Genomic DNA, 26,400 nt, shown 5'->3' on the forward strand with positions numbered 1-26,400 from the left:
TGAGACCCTCTGCTATATACTATGATAAGCCAATAACACGCATAGATTATGCATTAGGCATTACACAAGTCACTGTCTAGGTTAGAATATATAATAGCTATTTCCGTCAATTCATGTTACTCACCTCAAGTGATTAATCGTAAGAGTTAGTTAGTTGTTTTGACTGTCAAAACAAACTACTTTGATGGAATATTCCAAATTACAATGCAATTATGCATCACAAATTCACAATATTTATTGTATTTCAATGATTCATCTAGGCCCAAGACATAAAGTCGCCTGAAAGTTGTGTAGCAATAATTCCTGCTCCTGACCCATAGGATGGTAATCACATACACGATTGGCTTAATCAAGAATCATGGATACCTTTTATGTGAGTACTCACACACCATATTTTTTTTACATACCTCAGAAGGAAGATACCTCAATATCTGGAAGCACTGTCTCATGTACAATTGTTAATGCTATCTCTGAAATGTCTAACAAAATGTTGACTTGATCCTTTCATCAAGACCTTCTCATCACAAGTTGGAACTAGTGGTCAACATTGGGACAATGCAGCCCAAAATAACAGGGCTGAATATTTTCATGGAGGTAAGCACTACACTTCTGATGGGTTTAAAGATTGTATTACATTATCTAAAAGTGAGAAAGTAAACCCTAGCTGCTGTTATTCTTTTGACAGGGAAGGACAATCCCCATTATGCCATGAATGTTTAATTGCGGAACAACCATAGATATTTTTCCTCTAATTTGGCTCCCGTTCCTCCCAACAGTGAGCAAGACCTGCCAGCAGAGCTCACTGGAGCAGGGAGACATCCCGTCATCCTTTTGGCGCCTGACAAAGTACACTTTTTTTCTTCTAAATAACACTATAGTAACATCTTCTGCACAAAGTTACATTCCTAATAAGATTGGTGTTAAGTGAGAAAGAATCCTAAAGATGGTCCAATGGGCATGGTCTGAAGCCTCTCGTCATCTCAGTATGTTGAACCACCTGATTTCCTGCAGGCTTGAGATTCAGATCCTACTGAACGATGTTGAGCAGTCGATTAACCACATGCAGGGGACGCTGAACACCATGCAGGGGCAGTGTATTGAGTTGCAGACTGCCATATCTAAGGTAGTGTCAGATGAGTCTCAGATACAGAAGAATAAGTCTATGATGGTATGGTGATAACGATTGAGATGGTGATTATAATAATGATGACTAGCTTTACCCCACCCTACGGGCGGTAAATAATTGGATCTGATTAATTCAATTCAATGCAATTCAATCTTTGAGGACTGCAACCATAGAAATACAATTTATTTACCCTAATAATAACCTATTGTCAACTTCCCATCTATGGTTATCTTGGTTGTAAATGTAACTGGGGCCACATAAATAATTGTTAGGCTACTCATTTTGAATATACCGGTGGCAACTTGTGTGACCATAAAAGTCTGTGTGGGCACTGGGCACAGTAAAATAATTTGGTTACTGACCTGTCTAACATCATAGAAGGCCCTTCAAGTCGGAACTAGGAAATTCTGACATTTCTGACTCGCTAACTCATTATGGAATGATGATTTCAAGTTTCCCACTGAAGTATCAGAATCAACCAGAAGGAAGCTCTACGCTAATAACTTACATTCATTTTAACTCTGAGGTTCCAATTTTCCGATGGCATGTGAATGCGTCAATAATTGCCATGGTCATTTTGAATGTTCAGTCAGTGAGCATTATGGGTAATTGTCCTACATACTTACATCAAATGCTGTAGTAACAGTGCCATTCCAAACACAATAAATGTGAAAATTAACAAAGATGCAAAATAAAAGTGAAGAAAATCAGTTTAAAATTGTAGTAGGAAATGCCCCTGCAGCAGGGAGGCTTATGGTATTATAATATATTGTAGATAACATTAATATAATTTGTGTATTTGCAGTATCAGTACACATACAAATGAAAGTATATGCTAGGGATTGATCTACACTGAGTGAACAAAACATTATTCCTATTGAGTTTATTTTTTAGGGAATGACAATATGCTCTATATTATACCTTCAGATCATCACAGCAGCCGAAGTTGCTGTGCAGAGAAAGGAGATCGTCCAAGCATCAGGCCTCATCCCATCACAGAGGAAGGGTATCCTCCAAAAAGCCAGTGTCCCTTCACAGAGGGAGGGGATTCTCTCAGCCGCCAGCGTCAATGCACAGAGGGAGGAGAACCTCCGATCATCAGGCGTCATCCCTGCACGGAGGGAGGGGATCCTCCAAACAGCTAGTGTCCCTTCACAGAGGAAGGGGAATCTCTCAGCCGCCAGCATCAATGCACAGAGGGAGGAGATCCTACGATCATCAGGCCTCATCTCGTCACAGAGGGCGGGGATCCTCCAAACAGCCAGTGTCACTGCGCAGAGGGAGGAAATCGTCCCAATGGCCAGCGTCCCTGTGCACAGGGAGGGGATTGTCCCAAGGGCTAGTGTCCCTGCTGAGAGGGAGGAGATCCTCCGAGCATCAGGCCTCATCCCTGCACAGAGGAAGGGGATCCTCCAAACAGCCAGTGTCCCTGCACCGAGGGAGGGAATTCTTAGAGCAGCTAGCATCACTGCGCAGAGGGAGGAGATCCTCAGAGCATCAGGCCTCATCCCTGCACAGAGGAAGGGTATCCTCCAAAAAGCCAGTGTCCCTTCACAGAGGGAGGGGATTCTCTCAGCCGCCAGCGTCAATGCACAGAGGGAGGAGAACCTCCGATCATCAGGCCTCATCCCTGCACGGAGGGAGGGGATCCTCCAAACAGCCAGTGTCACTGCGCAGAAGGAGGAAATCGTCCCAATGGCGAACGCCCCTGCGCACAGGGAGGGGATTGTCCCAAAGGCTAGTGTCCCTGCTGAGAGGGAGGAGATCCTCCGAGCATCAGGCCTCATCCCTGCACAGAGGAAGGGGATCCTCCAAACAGCCAGTGTCCCTGCACCGAGGGAGGGAATTCTCAGAGCAGCTAGCATCACTGCGCAGAGGGAGGAGATCCTCAGAGCATCAGGCCTCATCCCTGCACATAGGGAGGGGATCCTCCGAGCATCAGGCCTCATCCCTACAAAGAGGGAGGGGATTCTTCCAGCAGCTTCTATCACTGCGCAGAAGAATAAGATGCTCAGAGCATCACAACTCACCCCTGCACAAAGGGAGTTGATCCTCCTGATGACCAGTGTCACTGCGCAGAGAAAGGGAATCTTCCCAAAGGCCAGTGTCTCTGCGAACAGGGAGTGGATCGTCCCAAAGGCTGGTGTCCCTGCAGAGAGGGAGGAGATCCTCCTCACAGCCAGTTTCCCTGTGAAGAAGGAAAACAATCATCCACAACCACCTCCCATCATCCCCATGGTGGCACCACTGTGGAAATGGGATGTTGGAGCGTGTACTGCACCTGTGGATTTCTATTCCAAGAGAAGAGGTCACTTAACCTTACCTAATTAGTAAAGAAATGACCATTGTGATAGCGTGAGAATAAGTTGTGATAGGTTAAATGTACGGCTCATGTGAGTGTATATCTGTAATACTTTCATGCATTTTCTACATAAAACAGGTTTAGCTACATTTTACTTTTACATTTTAGTCATTTAGCAGATGCTCTTATCCAGAGCGACTTACAGTAGTGAGTGTATACATTTTCATAAATCGTAAATCGTAAATCTCTCGTAAATGTCTCCAGGATTTCGCATGGATTTGTTTGATATTTGCAGATAAATATGCTCGATTTTGCAGCGACAATTATGACATTTTGCATTGTAATATGCAATTGTCTTGTCCATTTGTTGCAAAAATGCGCTGCCAAGGGAAAAAACTGTGTTGACGTGTGGCTTGATTAAACCATATTATGCAGTAAATGTGCGGTGATTGGTTGAAATTGCGAGCCCTCTTTTCGTACTCTGGTAATGGGTCAGTTCTTTGAGATAACATTCTGATGATGTGACTATTTTATGCAGAAATAGTTTGGCGATTGGTCAAATTTGTACGCCCTCACATAATATGCAGGGAATTGTTGATTTTGCAACCCAAACAATGCGATCGCAGAGTCCTGGAGTAACCTCCCAGTAATCCCTGCGACTGCGTGTAGGTTAAGATTGGGTTGTAACAGAGTATCAGAGCGAGACGTTCCTATCTGTCAGCTAATAATTGTTCTGTATGGTGACATGAGCAGAGTGGCCTGACTTCTCCCACTTATTACAGATGTCCGACTTAGATATGTTGAGCATCCTGCTATGATGTCCATCACCAAGCCGGAACACTCCGATGCCAACCCTCAGTTCCAGACTGGCACCCGGCCGGTGGCTGAGCCCGAGACCCCTGCTGTTCACAATAACAGTGGAGGCTGGCTCAGCTGGGTCTTTGGGAGTGGAAGAGCTAATAAGAAGGAGGTTCATCTACCTGAGGACAAAGACAGATCTGTTAGGAACGGGTTCTTAACACTATATTATATGTAGAGACAATTGAGTGGATTTAAATAAATAAAAAATTGTGGCTTGCTTCACATTGCTCATATCTTCTTCCTCAGATTGTCTGGGATCCAACTCTGCACAGATGGGTTAACAAAACTGAGCCCAAGGCTGAGGTACACACTTAAATTCAATTAAATTAAAAACAGTGAACAACCATTGTATTTCAACTGTGATAATATTACTAACAATTTGGAAAAATTGTTGATGTGTTTTACAGGACAAGTGTGTACCACCACCTCCACCGATGGGGACATATGGATATCAGGGGAACACTGGCAATGTCCCCAAAGGAGTGAATCGCTACTCTATGAAAGCAGGTGAATATTGCTTTAGAATACATGTGGTTTAACCAAAACTGTGTCAGCCAATCATAGATGTCCCTGGTGATCTCCTGCTAACACCTTTCCCACTACCAGCAGGTCTATGGGGCAGCAGATACCCTACAATGCATTTCAATGATGGGACAAACTCAAAGCCTCCAAGCCATGGGCCTGGACTGCTTCCTAGACAGCTCTCTGGCTTGCTCCCTCCTTCACACTTTGACCTCATGGCACCAATGGTTGTGCCACCTGACACTCTACCTTACTGAGGTATGACTCTGGAACATCCTTCCAAATTGTATCCATTCATCATTAACTGAGATTTTACTTGAACATAGCAAATGGCTGAGGTAGCAAGAATGTTAACTATTTTTTGTTTTGTCCAACAGGCCAATTAACCAGAGTGGATTTGCCAAACATAGATTTTTTCAGTGTTAAAAAACTTCACCATTAAAAAAAATTAAAAGATGATTTTTTAATTAAATCTCTCCTTTGTGTCCTCATGTAATTTCATGTGTTCTATCATCGTTTACAATGCTTATTGCTTCTGCATTGCTTTACGTTACAGACAAGTGTATATTATACACATATATTTTATTTCAGAAATGCATTTTGGATTTCCTACATTTACTCACTGTACAGACAAATATATTTTATACATATATATATTTTTTAAACATTTTTTAAAATGTATTCCATAGACAGATCTAAATATATTTAGATGCATTTTGAATTTCTAAATGTCAATATTTTTACTATCTGTGTCACGTGTTTATGCCCATTTATGTACATCCTGTTAACACCTCACACAGATGGTCAGTGGCTTAAAAAAGAAGACAACAGTAACATGTCAGACATAGTTTAAATGTATTCATTGTTGAGTTTGCACCCCAATATGACACTTGAAATATTTCACAGAAGACACCTATTGTGTTTATTGAGATGTACACAGAGATGCTCAGTTGGTCAATATTCCCCTCCAGTGATTCCCCAACATCTTGTCAACATATCTTGTCAACATGGGCCTCAAAAATTATCTCCAATATATTGTCCATGTAAAAAACCTGTCTGATTAGAATTAATAATGTCCGACAATACCTTTTTAATTCTATGCGCTATACATTTTGCTAGCATTTTTGCATCACAACACTGAAGTGTAAGGGGCCTCCAATTTTTTTATGGACTGGATCTTTATATTTACCACTTTGAATCGTGTTTCAGTAATAATGAAGGAGTGGTTAAAACATGCTAATAACGGTCCTCTGAGGATATCAAAAAAGGTTTATCGGAGTTATTGACCTCACAAGAAGTCAGATTCGAGTAACTTACATTGTGGTGCTGAAACTTGAAGCAGCAGCCACGGCACAATCAATCGGAAATGGACAGCTCATGGTGCTGAAAGTATGCAAATTGGAGTAAACATTATTCATTTTAAACGTCTTCATTTTAATTAGGGATATGTGTTGGAGCCTATATCTTCCTATTTAAGAAATAAGAGGTAGGCTGTTAGTTCAAGATTTTGTAGAAAATCAAAGAGATGTGATTATATACAGTTATCTATAACAACGCTTTGGTCCGCGATTCTTAATGCTAGAAACAAGATGTAAAATAGGAATAACCGGGAAAGACGTGACTCTGATGCATATGGGGATATTGTTGTTTCATTTGGAAATAATCTAATTCTGTCATTATCAATTGATTAAGCTATTCACATTCTGTACAATAAAATACATTTAAACCCAGACAGCTTTTAGGGAAACAATTGTGACCTCTCGTTGGGTTAAGCCAAGGAAGAAGATTAGCCAGCAGTTGAAGCTTACATTTTTCTGCGTCAGTAGGCCTACTCGGTCTGGGGTGGAAAGGTAGGCCTAACTTGAAAGTACCATGCTCAGATCCCTATTGAGGTCTCAGAGTTAATTATTTGCAAACAGGTTCAGTTTCGTTGCCAATAATACACACTTTTTTGGCATTGTAGAAATATAATAAGATGAACACATCTCTCTGTCTATACTGTAATTTCAGTCATTTGTGATTTGTTTTAAAACGTTTCTACTAATACTGTATGGTAACTCTATTGAAGTCCACTCTGGTACAACACACTAAAGGTGTATCTCTTTCTCAACATTTTAGGAGAACTTAAGATATTTTGTTATTTGTGATGGTACTCTAGGTGCGAGGGCCATCCTGTGCCAACAGTCAATTGATGGTGGATCACCTTCTGACCCCGTGGTGACCCAGGTGACCCGCCTGCCATAGAATTGACCTGGTATTTGAGCCAGCAACCTTTCGGTAACTGGCCCAATGATCTAATCTTGAGGCTACGTGCCGCCCCTTAGAATGTAGGGTGACTCCCCTAGTGGGTCCTGAACCCAGGTCAGCAGCACTACATTGCTGTGTGTCTGTATAGTTGAGGGTATATTGGTTTAGTAATACTCAATTTAGTTCTGGTACCAGAGGGGACATCAATGCTGTTACACGTGGCCATGATCACCAAGCTACCCTGACTTAATAAAACCTGAATTCAAAAAGAACAAGATGTTGTTGTCATTATTTTATTTTAACTAGTATTATAGTATGCCCACATTTCTGTCCACTACTTTTGAATCAGGTAGCAATTAAATGTAAGGGGCTTAATACAGTTCCAGCCACTAGGGGGTACTCTGGTGAAGCCCATGGGAAAAAAATAAATGTAGTTTAAGTGAATTGGGAAGAGTAAGAATGAAAAACTAAAGAAAGACTGTAAACGGCTGTTACCTGTGCTGACATGATTAAACGTGAAGTAAACCGTACTTTTCGCGTTGTAGTTTATATGATAAGCTCATTGGAAGGGAAACATAAACAGATACATGTGCTGCCTTTCCAACTGATGTCAAGTTCCAACACAAATATTGAAATATTCATGGGGCGGCAGGGTAGCCTAGTGGTTAGAGCATTGGACTAGCGCAAGTTCAAATCCCCGAGCTGACAAGGGGATTTGTCGTTCTGCCCCTGAACAGACAGTTAACCCACTGTTCCTAGGCCGTCATTGAAAATAAGAATTTGTTCTTAACTGACTTGCCTAGTTAAATAAAGGTAAAAAAGAAAAATAAATAGACTTTCACATTGTAGGTCTGTTGTTAAAACAATATAATCATAATATGTGCCATTTAGCAGATGCTTTCATTCAAAGCGACTTAGTAATTTGCACAAACATTTTACGTATGGGTTGCCCAACGCATCATTGCTCCAACGCATCATTTACTAAACAAAATCCCGCAAACGTGAGAGCGCCAGAAATAAACATCGCGAGATTGTAAATATGTGTGAGAGTCAGATTTGAAAGCAGACGTTTTCATCCAAAACGATTTACAGTAATGCGTACATACATTTTACCTATGTAAAATGAGACTTTTTCAAAGGTTTTTCCGATGCAATTTTTTTACGTCTTTCTTTATAATACTGTATGTATTCAATAATTTCGAATGGATCACTTCCCAATGGGCACATACATCAATTCAATTTTTATTTCACGTTGGTTCAACGTAATTTCATTGAAATTACATGGAAACAACATTGATGCCCAGTGGGTTTATTGTGTCACAGTGAATTTTATAATCTGCAGTCAATTTCATTATGTTTTCATGTGCCATGATTCTGACATTTGACACATGATCATCATAGGATTAGGCTAGATAGTTTCAGTGGGGCAGTACATGTAATCTCAATACAATACGATGTGCATATAATGTACATATAGCCAATATAGCTATTAAACCCATGTTCAGTGAATGCAATCTGTGACGCAAGTGGCCGAATATGTTTGTGACGTTCCATGGAACCCACCGTATTGTTTAAAACTCGATTCTGATTGGCTTGCAGGTCATTCTACAGTGTAAATTATAAATGAAAACGTGCTTTTATATCAGTGTGACAGATTCACAATACCGAGCGTGTCTCAAACCGTCCCGCGCTTTTATCTGCCTAAAGGTATCTTCACGCACGACTGGATAGGCCTTTTAGATACGCTTGTCCAAGGTAAGGATATGAGTCAAGCTATAGCCTACTTTTAATGTTTTAGTTCCGAACTCAAGTTACTCCAGTCAAGTGATTAACCGTAAAAGTTTGTTGTTTTGACTGAGCAGTCCAATGGCCAATGCTGTTTTTGGACTATGAGACCCTCTGCTATATACTATGATAAGCCAATAACATGCAAAGATTAAGCATTAGGCATTGCACAAGTCAGTGTCTAGGTCAGAATATAAAATAGCTATTTCCGTCAATTCATGTTACTCACCTCAAGTGATTAATCGTAAGAGTTAGTTGTTTTGACTGTCAAAACAAACAACTTTGATGGAATATTCCAAATTACAATGCAATTATGCATCACAAATTCACAATATTTCTTGTATTTCAATGATTCATCTAGGCCCAAGACATAAAGTTGCCTGAAAGCTGTGTAGCAATAATTCCTGCTCCTGACCCATAGGATGGTAATCACATACATGATTGGCTTAATCAAGAATCATGGATACCTTTCATGTGAGTACTCACACACTAGATTTTTTTTTACATACCTCAGAAGGAAGATACCTCAATATCTGGAAGCACTGTCTCATGTACAATTGTTAATGCTATCTCTGAAATGTCTAACAAAATGTTGACTTGATCGTTTCATCAAGACCTCATCACAAGTTGGAACTAGTGGTCAACATTGGGACAATGCAGCCCAAAATAACAGGGCTGAATATTTTCATGGAGGTAAGCACTACACTTCTGATGGGTTTAAAGATTGTATTACATTATCTAAAAGTGAGAAAGTAAACCCCAGCTGCTGTTATTCTTTTCACAGGGAAGGACAAATCCCATTATGCCATGAATGTTTCATTGCGGAACAACCATAGATATTTTTCCTCTAATTTGTCTCCCGTTCCTCCCAACAGTGAGCAAGACCTGCCAGCAGAGCTCACTGGAGCAGGGAGACATCCCGTCATCCTTTTGGCGCCTGACAAAGTACACTTTTTTTCTTCTAAATAACACTATAGTAACATCTTCTGCACAAAGTTACATTCCTAATAAGATTGGTGTTAAGTGGGAAAGAATCCTAAAGATGGTCCAATGGGCATGGTCTGAAGCCTCTCGTCATCTCAGTATGTTGAACCACCTGATTTCCTGCAGGCTTGAGATTCAGATCCTGCTGAACGATGTTAAGCAGTCGATTAACCACATGCAGGGGACGCTGAACACCATGCAGGGGCAGTGTATTGAGTTGCAGACTGCCATATCTAAGGTAGTGTCAGATGAGTCTCAGATACAGAAGAATAAGTCTATGATGGTATGGTGATAATGATTGAGATGGTGATTATAATAATAACGACTAGCTTTACCCCACCCTACAGGCGGTAAATCATTGGATCTGATTAATTCAATTCAACGCAATTCAATCTTTGAGGACTGCAACCATAGAAATACAATTTATTTACACTAATAATAAGCTATTGTCAACTTCCCGTCTATGGTTATCTTGGTTGTAAATGTAACTGGGGCCACATAAATAATTGTTAGGCTACTCATTTTGAATCCACCGGTGTCAACTTGTGTGACCATAAACGTCTGTGTGGGCACTGGGCACAGTAAATAATTTGGTTACTGATCTGTCCTGCATCATAGAAGGCCCTTCAAGTTGGAACTAGGAAATTCTGACATTTCTGACTCGCTAACTCGTTATGGAATGATGATTTCAAGTTTCCCACTTGTGAAGTATCAGAATCAACCAGTAGGAAGCTCTACGCTAATAACTTACATTCACTTTAACTCTGAGGTTCCAAGCTTCTGATGGCATGTGAATGCGTCAATAATTGCCATGGTAATTTTGAATGTTCAGTCAGTGAGCATTATGGGTAATTGTCCTACATACTTACATCAAATGCTATAGTAACAGTGCCATTCCAAACACAATAAATGTGAAAATTAACAAAGATACAAAATATTGCTAAAGTGAAGAAAATCTGTTTAAAATTGTAGTAGGAAATGCCCCTGCAGCAGGGAGGCTTATGGTATTATAATATATTGTAGATAACATTAATATAATTTGTGTATTTGCAGTATCAGTACACATACAAATGAAAGTATATGCTAGGGATTAGTCTACCCTGAGTGAACAAAACATTAAGAACACCTTCCTATTGAGTTGATTTTTTAGGGAATGACAATATGCTCTATATTATACCTTCAGATCATCACACCAGCCGAAGTTGCTGTGCAGAGGGAGGGGATTCTTTCAGCCGCCAGCATCTATGCACAGAGGGAGGAGATCCTCCGATCATCAGGCCTCATCCCGTCACAGAGGAAGGGGATCCTCCAAACAGCCAGTGTCACTGCGCAGAGGGAGAGGGTTCTCCGAGCAGCTAGCATCACTGCGCAGAGGGAGGAGATCCTCAGAGCATCAGGCCTCATCCCTGCACGGAGGAAGGGGATCCTCCAAACAGCCAGTGTCACTGCGCAGAGGGAGGAGATCCTCAGAGCATCAGGCCTCATCCCTGTACATAGGCAGGGGATCCTCCGAGCACCAGTCCTCATCCCTACAAAGAGGGAGGGGATTCTTCCAGCAGCTTCTATCACTGCGCAGAAGAATAAGATGCTCAGAGCATCACAACTCACCCCTGCACAAAGGGAGTTGATCCTCCTGATGACCAGTGTCACTGCGCAGAGAAAGGGAATCTTCCCAAAGGCCAGCGTCCCTGCGCACAGGGAGTGGATCGTCCCAAAGGCTAGTGTCCCTGCAGAGAGGGAGGAGATCCTCCTCACAGCCAGTGTCCCTGTGAAGAATGAAAACAATCATCCACAACCACCTCCCATCATCCCCATGGTGGCACCACTGTGGAAATGGGATGGTGGAGCGTGTATTCCACCTGTGGATTTCTATTCCAAGAGAAGAGGTCACTTAACCTTACCTAATTAGTAAAGAAATGACCATTGTGATAGCGTGAGAATAAGTTGTGATAGGTTAAATGTACGGCTCATGTGAGTGTATATCTGTAATACTTTCATGCATTTTCTACATAAAACAGGTTTAGCTACATTTTACTTTTACATTTGAGTCATTTAGCTAATGCTCTTATCCAGAGCGACTTACAGTAGTGAGTGTATACATTTTCATACTCCCTAAATCTCTCCAGGATTCGCATGGATTTTAAAAATATTTGCAGATAAATATGCTAGATTTTGCAGCGACAATTATGACATTTTGCATAGCAATGTGCAATTGTTTTGTCCATTTGTTGCAAAAATGCGCTGACAAGGGAAAAAACTGTGTTGACGTGTGGCTTGATTAAACCATATTATGCAGTAAATGTGCGGTGATTGGTTGAAATTGCGAGCCCTCTTTTTGTACTCTGGTAATGGGTCAGTTCTATACAATGATAATATTGTGACTATTTTATGCAGAAATAGTTTGGCGATTGGTCAAATTTGTAAGCCCTCACATAATATGCAAGGAATTGTTGATTTTGCAACCAAAACAATGCGATGGCAGAGTCCTGGAGTAACCTCCCAGTAATCCCTGTGACTGCGTGTAGGTTAAGATTGGGTTGTAACAGAGTATCAGAGCAAGACGTTCCTATCTGTCAGCCAGTAATTGTTCTGTATGGTGACATGAGCAGAGTGGCCTGACTTCTCCCACTTATTACAGATGTCCGACTTAGATATGTTGAGCATCCTGCTATGATGTCCATCACCAAGCCGGAACACTCCGATGCCAACCCTCAGTTCCAGACTGGCACCCGGCCGGTGGCTGAGCCCGAGATCCCTGCTGTTCACAATAACAGTGGAGGCTGGCTCAGCTGGGTCTTTGGGAGTGGAAGAGCTAATAAGAAGGAGGTTCATCTACCTGAGGACAAAGACAGATCTGTTAGGAACTGGTTCTTAACACTATATTCTGTGTAGAGACAATTGAGTGGATTTTGTTTCAAAATAATTGTGGCTTGCTTCACATTGCTAATATCTTCTTCCTCAGATTGTCTGGGATCCAACTCTGCACAGATGGGTTAACAAAACTGAGCCCAAGGCTGAGGTACATACTTAAATTCAATTAAATTAAAAACAGTGAACAACCATTGTATTTCAACTGTGATAATATTACCAACAATTTGGAAAAATTGTTGATGTGTTTTACAGAACAAGTGTGTACCACCACCTCCACCGATGGGGACATATGGATATCAGGGGAATACTGGCAGTGTCCCCAAAGGAGTGAATCCTTACTCTATGAAAGCAGGTGAATATTGCTTTAGAATACATGTGGTTTAACCAAGACTGTGTCAGCCAATCATAGATGTCCCTGGTGATCTGCTAACACCTTTCCCACTACCAGCAGGTCTATGGGGCAGCAGATACCCTACAATGCATTACAATGATGGGACCAACTCAAAGCCTCCAAGCCATGGGCCTGGACTGCTTCCTAGACAGCTCTCTGGCTTGCTCCCTCCTTCACACTTTGACCTCATGGCACCAATGGTTGTGCCACCTGACACTCTACCCTACTGAGGTATGACTCTGGAAAATCCTTCCAAATTGTATCCATTCATCATTAACTGAGATTTTACTTGAACATAGCAAATGGCTGAAGTAGCAAGAATGTTAACATTTTTTTGTTTTGTCCAACAGGCCAATTGCCCAGAGTTGGAATCTATTAAAATATGATATTTGAATTAAATCTCTCCTTAGTGTCCTCATGTTTACATTACTTTCATGTGTTCTATCATCATTTACAATGCTTATTGCTTCTGCAATGCTTTACTTTACTGACAAGTATATATTATACACATATATTTTATTTTACACATTACAAAAACACATTTTTGTGAATTTTGGATTTCCTACATTTGCTTACTGTACAGACAAGTATATTTTATACACATATATATATATATATATAAATGTAATGTATTCCATAGACAGAACAAAATATATTTAGATTCATTTTGAATTCCTCAATGTCCTTTTTTTATTTTCTGTGTCACGTGTTTATGCCCATTTATGTACATCCTGTTTACGTTACTCTTCCAATGAGCTTATCATATAAACTACAACGCGAAAAGTACGGTTTACTGCACTTTTAATCATGTCAGCAAAGGTAACAGCCGTTTACAGTCTTTCTTTAGTTTTTCATTCTTACTCTTCCCAATTCACTTAAACTATATTTCTTTATTTCCCATGGGCTTCACCAGAGTACCCCCTAGTGGCTGGAATACAAGTGTATTAAACCTCTTACAACACCCCCCCCCTGCATTAACTAAGTGTTCCAAACATTTCACTGGCCTCAAAACAAACAGAAGATGTAAGTACTGGTCACGAGAACAACAGAGAAAACTGGCCTAACAGCCATATAACTATCTAGACATGTCCAGTCTGCCTTTATGGGCAAAGACGAAACCCCCACTAAACATTATCACTCTGTGATTAGTAAAGGTAAATGAGAAAATATATACACATCAGAACATCTCTAGTTGGTATCCTGATAAGAGCTTGGCAGCCCTAAAGTGTTATAGGTTAGAATGTCTCTGGGCCTCCTCTGCCGGGCTGAACGGCGGGGCAAGGTCATGGGTGACCCCAATGTATCCGTGTCGGTGTGTAACTGTTCGCCCCCACCATGACAGCTCATCTTGCACTGATGGCCTTAGTGTGACCGTGGATATCCACGTTACACGGTCATTCTGTTGTATCTGAACATTATTGAGTGTTGCTTTTACTATTCCAAGTGAGTGTTTCTCTGTGCATTCTTCCATGTAATGTTCAGCATGCAAAGGAGAGCTTGACAGAAAGTCTGAGTCAGTGTTTATCTTTCCAGGACGATACTTCAGTGTGAGATTAAAGTCAGACAGCTCTGCCACCCAGCGATGACCGGTGGCATTCAGTCTTGCTGTAGTTAGTACATATGTCAAGGGGGTATTATCACTGTACACTGTCATAGAGGGAGCATAAAATAGGTCATCTCGGAACCGCTCAGTCACTGCCCATTTGGGGGCCAAGAATTCCGTTTCCCTGAGTGAAGGTGATAGTTTCTCTCTGTTTGAGTTAGGGTGCGGGAGCCATATCCAATGACTCTCAGTTTGCCACTTTGTCGTTGGTATAACACCCTCCCAATCCCTCTTCGGAGGCATCAACATGCAGGATCAAAGGGTTCTTGAAATCTGGGTAAGCATGCACAGGTGGATTAGTCAACACACTCACCAAGTGTTCTAATGCTCTCTGGTGAGCATCCTCCCATATAACTTTCTGATGGGGGAGAGCCTGTCCCGACTGCATAGCTACCTTGGTCCTTCGCTTCCCAGAAGCTGGGGTCTCCGACTTCACTGCTAGTAAGTCATAGAGACAATTAGCATGTTGTGAAAAGTTCTGTACAAAACCCCGATAGTACCCTAGAAACCCCAGTAGTTTCTTCAACTCTCTCCCGTTTGTTGGTGGCCTGTTTACCAGTTCTTGCACTGCTACAATTTCTTTAACATCCATTCTGTAACCCTCAGCAGAAATTATTTTTCCTAAATAACGGACCTCATTCTTGAATAGGTCACACTTATCAGCCCTGAGTTTAATGCCCCATTTATTTTGCTGCCTTAGTACCTGACGGACATCTTCCCCATGTTGTTCTAATGACTGACTAAAAATAAGAACGTCATCCAAATATGATACACAGATTCTACCTCTAAACTTTCCTCCATGCTTCGTTGGAAGGCAGAGGGACTGTTTGATAAGCCAAAGGGAATTAAATTCATTTCATATAAGGCCCAAGGGGTGCTGAAGGCAGTGTATTTTCTGGACTCCTCTCCCACAAAGCCTTGGTGGTATGCCTTTCCTTGATCTAAAACTGTAAACCATGAGTTTTCTCCCAAACCATCAACTATTTCCTGTATACGGGGTATGCCTGTCCGGAACAGTCGTCTTGTTCAATCCTCTGTAATCAACACAAAGTCTTAAAATCCCATCATTTCTCTGTACGCAGACCAAAGGTGATACGTATGAGGAAGTTGACTTCCTGATGAAGTTTTGGTTCAGCAGCCCCTGAAGGTGGCTTTTCACCTCAGCATACAAGGGGCGTGGCACATCTCCATTCTGAGATTTTCAATACACCCTATGTCATTGTCATCTTTGGCAAAAACAGCTGATTCCTCTCTGAGCATCCGTTTGACTAATTCTTGTTGGTCTTGGCTCAAGTGCTGAACCTCTACCGGTGGGTCCCACCACTCTATTTGGCAGTTGTCAGGGCCAGGTTCCGGTGGGGATCTGTCCTGAACCTGTGCTACAGTAACCTTTTCTCCACTGGGCACAGGAACCAGGTGACACGCTACTAATCTCTGTAAAGTCCCTATCACTGTTTGTCATTGTAAGGTGATGTCATGTTGGTAGTATTCACTACTGTAATGTTAACTTTTCAAGATGGCCGTTTTGATGTTTTCACAACCTGACTTTGTAGGTCCAGGCCCCAGATCACTCTCACGTCCGGTTCAAATAAATTATGTTTTCTCCATTCCTCAGTAATGATGGATACCTGAGCCCATGTGTCTTTACACCCTCCATATAACACCACACTCAACACTTTTTCACGAATGAGCTATGCTATATTACAATGTCCTGTGGTAGCTGGGGTAGTTGGCCCCCACTCTCTCTGTGTCATGGGACAAGGGGAGTTGTGGTTAGTCTTGCGGGCAATCTTACATGTAGGTTGGTGGTGTTTCCAATGATCCTGTTGGCACACTTTGGAACAATAGGCAGCTTTATGACACAATGAACACAACTTCAACTCTGACATTCTCTCTACCTTTGAAGTGCAGCCACTGCAACACTGGATGGAACTAGATGTATCTGAGGTCACTCCCGGTTCCATGGTTGTGACCCCCAGGCGTTTCCCGATGGATGTGCGTTGCCCCTGATTCTACATCCTACTGCCCAATGGCTATCACTGCCACATTTGTAGCAATGATGGCAGTCTGTTGACCAGTCTCATAACAACTTTTGTATTTTATTTTCTCCCTGTTGTTTGGACTTGGTTTTCTGTTGGAGTGATTCCTAACTGAACGGTCACCCTGGCCCTGCACTGACTGTACTAATGCTGCAACCTGACAGGTCAGTTCTTTGGTTGCTTCATGGCTCGCATCAATTTTACTCAGGAGAGGATTATACTTATTTTGTTTTCAGACTGTGGTCTGTGAGGGCTCTGCCTGTGCACATTCCTCTCTGCTATCCCCGTTATCCTCACTCTGTACTGCGTTCACTCGTGTGGGTGTGAACTTACGGGAAATCCTGGCCTTTTGCATGCGTTCGCTTTCATTGCCCTGGGCAATTTGCATTTTCTCAAGTAACAGTTCATCACTGGTGTTAATATTCTGGAGATGCACTCTCATCTCTGCCATGACATTATCATTTGTTAATCCTGTAACAATGGCCTGCAGGCATTGACTCTTGACTAACTGTGCCATATTTCAGTCTTGATTGGGCACGAGCTGTGCCAACTCTGAGCCTCCGACCCATGAAGACAACCGTTCATTGACAGGCGATGCAGTTTTAACGAACGTACTTTAGCTACAAACTAGCTAAAAAAAAGTATATTCTTTCAACATCGCTAGCTAGCTAACGTTACTGTACAGCAGTAACTAGTTAACGTTTTATAGATTCCATAATTAACGTTAGATTATGAACTATTAACTTTGGCTAGCTATCTTGAGTACAGTTCAATATCAATGGCAGGCAGATCCAACGTTAGCTAGCTAACGCCGTTGGTAGTTTGGTAACGTCAGTGTTATATTATGTAGTTACTTTTTTTGCAGCCGTTACACCACTCACTCTCAACACCTACGTTAGATAGCTCACGTTAGCTAACATTAAGTTAACGTTACCTGGCTATTGGTAGTTGAAGTCCATCTCTTCTGTCCGTGAGCAGCAGTCTGGTGCAATCAGAGATGGTAGATTTACAGTTTTCGAGAAATTGGGCTGTTATTGTTAACAAGCTAGCTCATTTTACATCGGAAGAACAGAAGTTGAGTGAACCTCTTTCATCAGTACATGAGACTTGGGCGGAGTCCAAACGACCTTTAAACAAATGTGATCATCAGTGACAAAATCTATCACTCATAGCATACGTACCGGTGAATCGTTGTGACATGAAATACGAGTGAGAGTGTAATCAATGTGTAATAACCACGTACAAAATGAATGAACTTGTTAAATTATGATGTGACGTGAAGACATATTCAGGTCCTGATTGGTAAAGAAGCTCATTTGAAGTGTCAAAGAGTGTTATTTGACGCTTCAAATAGTGTTATTTACGTGTATCTTTTTGGCACCAAAGACTCAATCGGCGTTCCATATTGCTGTCCACTTGCCTCGTTGGCGTCGAGTCCGATATTCCTTTGATTTCGTCTTTCAGTTGAAGCAGCCAAGACATTCCCTCATCCTCTGATTCCATTAAATCCTCCTTTTCACAGTAATCTTCCATCAATCTTTCCTTTTACTTCAGTCATCTACACCTCCTATTCCACAACTACACACAAGTGCTGTAAATTGTCCTCAGTTAAAGTCCATAAACTCTTTTAGATTTCATCCAACAACGTTTCCCTCTCTCGACTCATATTGTCCTGTTCACGTATCAACAACGACAATGCAGGCAATGGCAAGATAGCTACACTCCGTTAGGTGGTTAGTCTGCTAACGTTAGCTAGCTAGCAACTCTCCCAATGTCTCTCACTCGTTGTCCGTTCCAGGAATATGGGCCGGTGCTCACATGAAAATAAATCTCAGCGGTGCCTCCAAATTTGTTACCCTTCCAATGAGCTTATCATATAAACTACAACGCGAAAAGTACGGTTTACTTCACTTTTAATCCTGTCAGCACAGGTAACAGCCGTTTACAGTATTTTTAGTCTTTCATTCTTACGCTTCCCAATTAACTTTATTTACCATGGGCTTCACCAGAGTACCCCCTATTGGCTGGAACTGTAGAGTCTGCCCCTTACACAAAAGTTGTGGACAGAGATGTGGGCATACTATAATACGTAATAAGTTAAAATAAAAATAATGACAAGCACATCTTTTTCTTTTTGAATTCAGGTTTTATTAAGTCAGGGTAGCTTGGTGATCATGGCTAAGTGTAACAACATCGAGATCCCTTCGGGGACCAGAACTGAATTGATGTTTTACTAACCTAATATACCCTCAACTATACAGACACACAGCAATGTAGTGCTGCTGACCTGGATTTAGGACCCACTATGGGAGTCATCCTACATTCAAAGGAGCGGCACGTAGCCTCAAGGTTTGAGCCTGTTATTGGGTCAGTTACCGAAAGTTTGCTGGCTCAAATACCAGAGCCGACAAAGTAGGAAAACACATAATGATGTCGCTGTGCTCTTGAGCAAGGCACTTGTGGGTGTCTCAGGGGGAGTTGGGATATGCAAAAATCCCACAATTCCATTGCACAACTGTGTGTAGGTTAAAATGCTCCATCATTCTTGCCAATGCAGGATCATAGTGTTGTAATACTGTTGTAATACTGTAGCTACTATTTGACTGGAGTTGGGTCTTGATAGGAAAGACTGAATAAGTAGTAAAGCCCCTGCCAATCAGGACCTCTCAACCCTCCTGCTCTAAGTCCTCTGTGAACTTCCTGACCTTGAACAAGACCTCCATGTTAACTGTGGGTTGCGTGGTGGTTAACTGTGGGTTGCGTGGTGGATAGTGAGCGCAGCATGTCAAACTGGAGGGCAGAGGGACACTGTCACGACTTCCGCCGAAGTCAGCTCCTCTCCTTGTCTCCTTGTTGTATCCATTTGTTTTGTCGTTTTCCCTGCACACCTGGTTTTCATTCCCCAATCAATTCATATGTATTTATTCCTCTATTCCCCATCATGTCTTTGTGTAGGATAGTTTCGTGTTACGTGTATTTGGATATTGTGGATTTTTTTACAGGCATTTATTTTTGTCTATGTTCCGTGTTTTTAGGCACATTTGTTGTTAGTTTTGTGCTGTTTTCTAAACCAGAATAAATTGAGCCTGTTCACTACACTCTGCTCTCCTGCACCTGACTTCGCCTCCGATACACACTCATAACAGTATCCGACACCTACCATCGAGTCAGCAGGAGCAGGTACCCTGGTCAGAGGAGTCCAGGAACTCGTCCAGGAACACGTGGCTATGCTACATCATCTCGGTGCCATGATGGATCGCTTTGTCCAGACCATGGACCTGTCTCTCTAGCGCCTCGACCAGCTCAACCAGGGTTATCTCTACCGGTCCCGTCCGGATCCAGCTCCAGTTGAATTCGTCTCTCCCTTCCCAGGGAGTATGATGGGACGGCCGCACAGTGCCAGGGGTTCCTTTTGCAACTGGAAGTTTACCTGGCCACTGTTCACCCAGCTCCCTCAGGAAGGGAGAGAGTCTCCGCCCTCGTCTCCTGCCTCTCAGGGAGAGCTCTGGAGTGGGCAAACGCCGTGTGGGGAGAGGAAGACGCGGCATTGGACCACTTTGAGGAGTTTACCCGCCGTTTCTGGGCTGTCTTTGACCATCCGCCCGAAAGTAGAGCAGCGGGTGAATTACTTTTCCATCTGAGGCAGGGGATGAGGAGCGCACAGGATTTTGCGCTGGAGTTCCGGACCTTGGCCGCCAGAGACGGATGGAACGACAGGGCCCTCATCGTCCACTATCGATGCAGCTTTCGTGAGGACGTCCGACGGGAGTTGGCTTGCAGGGATGCCACCACCACCTTTGACCAACTGGCGGATATGTCCATCCGGTTGGATAACCTGCTGGTCATCTGTGGACATCCTGAGGGGGCTCTATCGCTTCCATCTCCCAGCGCTCCCGCTCCGGTGCCATGGAGTTGGAAGGGGCTGCGAGTAGGGAGGCTGGAGGAGAGGCATTCACGTGCACCATCTGTGGCTGCAGAGGGCACACTGCCGGTCGGTGCCGGGTTGGTTCCTCTGGGAGTCGAGGCAGCAGGCAGGGCACTCTGGTGACACCTCAGGTGAGTATGCACCACTCTCATCCAGAGTCCTCTGTTGTTCACCTGTTTGTACCTGTTTGTTTCCCTGAGTTCTCCCCGCATTCCCAGCATAAGGCGTTCGTCGATTCAGGCACAGCTGGGAATTTTATTGACAGAGAGTTAGCACATAGTTTAGGAATCCCCATTATTCCCATGGATAGACCTTTTCCGGTTCACGCTCTGGAAAGTCGACCATTAGGGTCCGGGCTAATCAGAGAGGCCACCATCTCCCTGGCCATGGAGACGCAGTGGGTTCACAATGAGAAAATCAGTCTCTTTCTCACGGGGCGCGCTGCTTCACTAAACTGGATCTCAGGAGTGCGTACAATCTGGATCGTATCCGAGAGGGAGATGAGTGGAAGACTGCGTTGAGTACCACCTCAGAGCATTATGAGTACCTCGTCATGCCGTACGGGTTGATGAATGCTCCCTCAGTCTTCCAATCCTTTGTAGACGAGATTTTCAGGGACCTGCACGGGCAGGGTGTGTTGGTGTATATCGATGACATTCTGATATACTCCGCTACACGCGCCAAGAATGTGTCCTTGGTGCGCAAGGTACTTGGACGACTGTTTGAACATGACCTGTACGTCAAGGCTGAGAAATGCCTGTTTTTTCAACAGTCCATGTCCTTCCTAGGGTATCGCATTTCCACATCAGGGTTGGAGATGGAGAGTCACCGCATAGCAGCTGTCCGTAATTGGCTGACTCCCACCACTGTAAAGGAGGTGCAGCGATTTTTAGGGTTTGCCAATTAATACCGGAGATTTATCCGGGGTTTTGGCCAGGTGGCTGCTCCCATTACCTCACTCCTGAAGAGTGGTCCTGTACGTCTGCAGTGGTCTGTTGAGGCAGACAGGGCTTCTGGGCAGCTGAGAGCTCTGTTTACCTCGGCTCCCGTGCTGGCCCATCCGGATCCTTCTTTGGTATTCATAGTGGAGGTGGCTGGGATCGCGTAAGAGGTCTGGGATCGGAGCCGTGCTCTCTCAGCACTCGGGCATGCCACCGAAGCTCCGCCCCTGTGCTTTCTTCTCGAAGAAGCTCAGCCGGCGGAGCGGAATAACAATGTGGGGGACCGGGAGCTGTTGGCTGTGGTTAAGGCTTTGAAGGCGTGGAGGCATTGGCTTGAGGGGGCTAAACACCCTCTCCTCATCTTGACTGACCACCGCAACCTGGAGTACATCCAGGCAGCTAGGAGACTGAATCCTCGTCAGGCAAGGTGGGCCATGTTCTTTACCCGTATTGTGTTTACCTTGTCCTACAGACCAGGCTCCCAGAACGTTAAGGCAGACACATTGTCCCGTCTGTATGACACAGAGGAGCGGCCCATGGATCCCACTCCCATACTCCCTGCCTCTTGCTTGGTGGCGCCGGTAGTGTGGGAGCTGGAAGCGGACATTGAGCGGGCGTCACGTGCAGAGCCCGCTCCCCTCCAGTGTCCAACTGGGCGTCTGTACGTTCTGCCTGCTGTCCGCAACCGGCTGATCTATTGGGCCCACACGTCACCCTCATTTGTTCATCCTGGGATCGGCCGGACGGTGCGCTGTCTTAGTGGGAAGTACTGGTGCCCCACTTTGGCTAAGGATGTGAGGGTTTATGTTTCCTCCTGTTCGGTGTGCACCCAGTGTAAGGCTCCTAGGCACCTGCCCTGTTGGTGGATTTCACAACCGACCTTCACAGGGTAACACCACGATCCTGGTCGTTGTGGTACTTTTTTCTAAGTCCTGTCGTCTCCTCCCTTTGCCCGGTCTCTCTACGGCCCTACAGACTGCGGAGGCCCTGTTTACTCACGTCTTCTGGCACTACGGGATGCCTGACGATAGAGTGTCTGACCAGGGTCCCCAGTTCACGTCGAGGGTCTGGAGGGCGTTCATGGAATGTCTGGGGTTCTCGGTCAGCCTTACCTCAGGTTTTACCCCGAGAGTAACGGGCAGGTGGAGAGAGTTAACCAGGATGTGGGTGGTTTCTGAGGTCTTATTGCCAGGACCGGCCAGGGGAGTGGGCAGCGTTCGTACCTGGGCAGAGATGGCCCAGAACTCGCTCCGCCACTCCTCCACTAACCTCTCTCCCTTCCAGTGTGTATTGGGCTATCAGCCGGTTCTGGCTCCTTGGAATCAGAGTCAGACCGAGGCTCCAGAGGTGGATGACTGGTTCCGAAGCACGGAGGAAACATAGGACGCCGCTCATGTCCACATTCAGCAGGCCGTGCTGCACCAGAAAGTTGGTCGCAGACCGTCACCGCAGTGAGGCCCCGGTGTTCGCACTGGGGGACCGGGTCTGGCTCTCGACTCAAAACCTGCCCCTCCGCCTGCACTGTCGGATGCTGGGTCTGTGGTTTGTAGGGCCATTTAAAGTCCTGAGGAGAGTGAACTTGGTATGTTACAGGTTACAGCTTCCCCCCGATTACCGCATTAACCCCTCGTTCCATGTGTCTCTCCTCAGGCCGGTGGTGGCTGGCCTGCTCCAGGAGTCTGAGGTACGGGAAGTTCCTCCACCCTCTCTGAACATCGATGGGGCCCCGGCGTACTCTGTTCGTTCCAGACTGGATTGGAGACGTCGGGTGAGGGGCCTTCAGTACCTCGTGGACTGGGAGGGGTATGGTCCGGAGAAGAGATGCTGGGTTCCGGTGGAGGACGTGTTGGATCCTTCTATGCTGCGAGAGTTCCACCGTCTCCATCCGGATCGCCCTGCGCCTCGCCCTCCGGGTTGTCCCCGAGGTCGGTGTCGACGCGCAGCTGGGGGTGGTACTGTCATGACTTCCGCTGATGTTGGTCCCTCTCCTTGTTCGGGCGGTGTTCGGTGGTCGATGTCACCGACCTTCTAGCCATCGCTGATCCATTTTTCATTTTCCATTGGTTTTGTCTGGTCTTACATCACACCTGCTTTCAATCCCATCAATTACATGGTGTGTATTTAACCCTCTGTTTTCCCCTCATGTCGTTGTTGGTGATTGTTTGTTGTATGTTAGTGCAAGTCATGTGTCTGGTGTGCAACGGGTTTTGTACCCTTTATTATTATTTGTGTATATTTTGGTTCTGAGTTTTTTTTAGCATTTATTAAATCTCTCCGTTTATACCAAGTTCACTCTCCTGCGCCTGACTTCCCTGCCACCAGCACGCACCCATTACATCAGGGCTGATAAGTGTGACCTATTCAAGAATGAGGTCCGTTATTTAGGAAAAATAATTTCTGCTGAGGGTTACAGAATGGATGTTAAAGAAATTGTAGCAGTGCAAGAACTGGTAAACAGGCCACCAACAAACGTGAGAGAGTTGAGGAAACTACTGGGGTTTCTAGGGTACTATAGGGGTTTTGTACAGAACTGTTCACAACATGCTAAATGTCTCTATGACTTACTAGCAGTGAAGTCGGAGACCCCAGCTTCTGGGAAGCGAAGGACCAAGGTAGCTGTGCAGTCGGTACAGGCTCTGCCCCCACCAGAAAGTTATATGGGAGGATGCTCACCAGAGAGCATTAGAACACTTGGTGAGTGTGTTGACTAATCCACCTGTGCATGCTTACCCAGATTTCAAGGAGCCTTTTATCCTGCATGTTCATGCCTCCGAAGAGGGATTGTGAGGGGTGTTATTCCAATGACAAATTGGCAAACTGAGAGTCATTGGATATGGCTCCCGCACCCTGACTCAACCAAAGAGAAACAATCACCTTCACTCAGGGAAACTGGAATTCTTGGCCCCCAAATGGGCAGTGACTGAGCGATTCCGAGATGTCCTATTTTATGCTCCCTCTGTGACAGTGTACAGTGATAATAACCCCTTGACATATGTACTAACTACAGCAAGACTGAATGCCATCGGTCATCGCTGGGTGGCAGAGCTGTCTGACTTTAATCTCACACAGAAGTATTGTCCTGGAAAGATAAACACTTACAAAGACTTTCTGTCACACTCTCCTTTGCATGCTGAACATTACATGGAAGAATACATAGTGTGAGCGGACCAAGTAATTGGGCGTCACTCTAAAGCGGGAAGGTGGAATAAACGAGTCAGGAGTAAGTTTTCTTGATTGAACACAGTTCTCTATTGAGGGCATTGGGTCAACACAAACACTCCAACATAATCAATGAAAATCTTCCAAGGAAAAACATACATCTTCTTCTCCAGATGAAACCAGAACATAATAGGATTATCTTTACACTACAACAAAAAGTCACGGGATTGTCACCGTCTTAGTGGTTCTTCCTGGATAGCTCCTCTCTCTCGGTGGCCATCTTCCAGAGATAGTTTTCCCCCCTCTCTGCTGGTTCCATTCTCTCTCTTATAGGGGAAGGAGAGTATGTCATTAGTACCGTCAGCTGTGCTTAATTGCCTCTGGTTACTTTGTCTCCCATGCCTTGTTGGGCTACTATCCATGAGCCCAGCCTGCCCTCTGGTGGTCCTTCCACAATAGAGAAACACTCACTTGAAATGGTAAAAGCAACACTCAATGATGTTCAGATACAACAGAATGACCGTGTAACGCGGATATCCACGGTCACACTAAGGCCATCAGTGCAAGATGAGCTGTCATGGTGGGGGGGAACAGTTACAGACCGACCGTCTCCACACGATATCATGCAGGCTCAGTTAAAGGATGAGGCTGTATCGAGAATCTTGGAACTGAAAAGTCAAAGGACTAAGCCTAAACCAACAGAATGTCAACAAGAGTCATACAAAGTCAAACAGTTACTGCAAGAGTGGAACAGGCTCCATGCTTCACCAGATGGATTTTTACAAAGGAAAACAGCAAAAAGGACACAAGGTGTGGTACCAAGTCAGTATAGAACACTGATTTCCAAGTACTTACACACTAAAATGGCCCATCTAGGAACAGAAAGAGTGTTGAACTTAGCGCTAGCCATTTAAAACAATGCCACTTCATATAATGTTTTCACACCCTACATTACTCATCTCATATGTATATACTGTACTCTATACCATCTACTGCATCTTGCCTAAGCCGTTCGGCCATCACTCATTTATATATTTTTATGTACATATTCGTATTCATTCCTTTACACTTGTGTGTATAAGGTAGTTGTTGTGAAATTGTTAGGTTATATTACTTGTTAGATATTACTGCATGGTCAGAACTAGAAGCACAAGCATTTCGCTACACTTGCATTAACATCTGCTAACCATGTGTATGTGACAAATACATTTGATTTGATTTGACGAGGATGCTTTTATTGGCCGCACATGCAACATGACATTGAACACTTTATCACCAAAGTGTGTAAGTGTATCAAACAAAAGAAACCCAGTGTAATAACTAGGGCCTCAATGCAACATGTACGAGCTACAGCTCCTTTCCAGATGATTCCAATTGACTATGTGCATTTGGAGAAAAGCAGAGGGGGCTACGAGTACATTTGAGTTATTTTAGATAACTTTACAAAATTTGCACAATTTGCACAAGCCTACCCCACCAGAAATAAGTCAGGAAAAATTGCAGCAAAGAGCCTTGCAGAACTGTACGGGAATTGCCAATTCCGAGATTTAACCGTACACTGTTGTCAATGTTGCACACACTAGATGAAGAGAAAATGGCCAACTGGGGTGATTATCTGAACAAGGTCATTCATGCATATAATTG

At 44.0% G+C, this 26,400-nt stretch overlaps 2 protein-coding genes and 1 long non-coding RNA gene across 3 annotated transcripts; all 3 read left to right on the top strand.

Moving 5' to 3' along the window:
- The first annotated feature begins 738 nt into the window (after positions 1–738).
- On the top strand, positions 739–5,277 carry LOC110504314. Its single transcript, XM_036962786.1, has 7 exons — positions 739–846; positions 2,054–3,434; positions 4,211–4,428; positions 4,536–4,592; positions 4,697–4,796; positions 4,896–5,069; positions 5,189–5,277. The coding sequence occupies exons 2-6, from the start codon at positions 2,423–2,425 to the stop codon at positions 5,066–5,068; spliced, it is 1,560 nt and encodes a 519-aa protein (XP_036818681.1). The 5' UTR covers positions 739–846; positions 2,054–2,422; the 3' UTR covers position 5,069; positions 5,189–5,277.
- Positions 5,278–7,858: 2,581 nt separating this feature from the next.
- Positions 7,859–10,201, top strand: LOC118944298. The gene is made up of 4 exons (XR_005039543.1): positions 7,859–8,813; positions 9,205–9,317; positions 9,458–9,536; positions 9,719–10,201. It is a non-coding gene; the product is annotated as an uncharacterized LOC118944298 (long non-coding RNA).
- A 70-nt stretch (positions 10,202–10,271) lies between these two features.
- On the top strand, positions 10,272–13,452 carry LOC118944297. Its single transcript, XM_036962787.1, has 5 exons — positions 10,272–11,713; positions 12,466–12,683; positions 12,790–12,846; positions 12,951–13,050; positions 13,147–13,452. The coding sequence occupies exons 1-5, from the start codon at positions 10,981–10,983 to the stop codon at positions 13,317–13,319; spliced, it is 1,281 nt and encodes a 426-aa protein (XP_036818682.1). The 5' UTR covers positions 10,272–10,980; the 3' UTR covers positions 13,320–13,452.
- Positions 13,453–26,400: the final 12,948 nt, after the last annotated feature.

The sequence above is a fragment of the Oncorhynchus mykiss genome, chromosome 25 (assembly GCF_013265735.2).
Source record: "Oncorhynchus mykiss isolate Arlee chromosome 25, USDA_OmykA_1.1, whole genome shotgun sequence".
In the NCBI taxonomy this organism is placed as follows: Eukaryota; Metazoa; Chordata; class Actinopteri; order Salmoniformes; family Salmonidae; genus Oncorhynchus; species Oncorhynchus mykiss.

Coding starts and splice junctions, on each gene's coding strand:
- LOC118944297 (XM_036962787.1), top strand. CDS start 10,981: ATGACAATATGCTCTATATTATACCTTCAGATCATCACACCAGCCGAA. Junction 12,847..12,950: donor AAACTGAGCCCAAGGCTGAG/GTACATACTTAA, acceptor TGTGTTTTACAG/AACAAGTGTGTACCACCACC. Junction 13,051..13,146: donor TCCTTACTCTATGAAAGCAG/GTGAATATTGCT, acceptor TCCCACTACCAG/CAGGTCTATGGGGCAGCAGA.
- LOC110504314 (XM_036962786.1), top strand. CDS start 2,423: ATGGCCAGCGTCCCTGTGCACAGGGAGGGGATTGTCCCAAGGGCTAGT. Junction 3,435..4,210: donor TTTCTATTCCAAGAGAAGAG/GTCACTTAACCT, acceptor CACTTATTACAG/ATGTCCGACTTAGATATGTT. Junction 4,797..4,895: donor TCGCTACTCTATGAAAGCAG/GTGAATATTGCT, acceptor TCCCACTACCAG/CAGGTCTATGGGGCAGCAGA.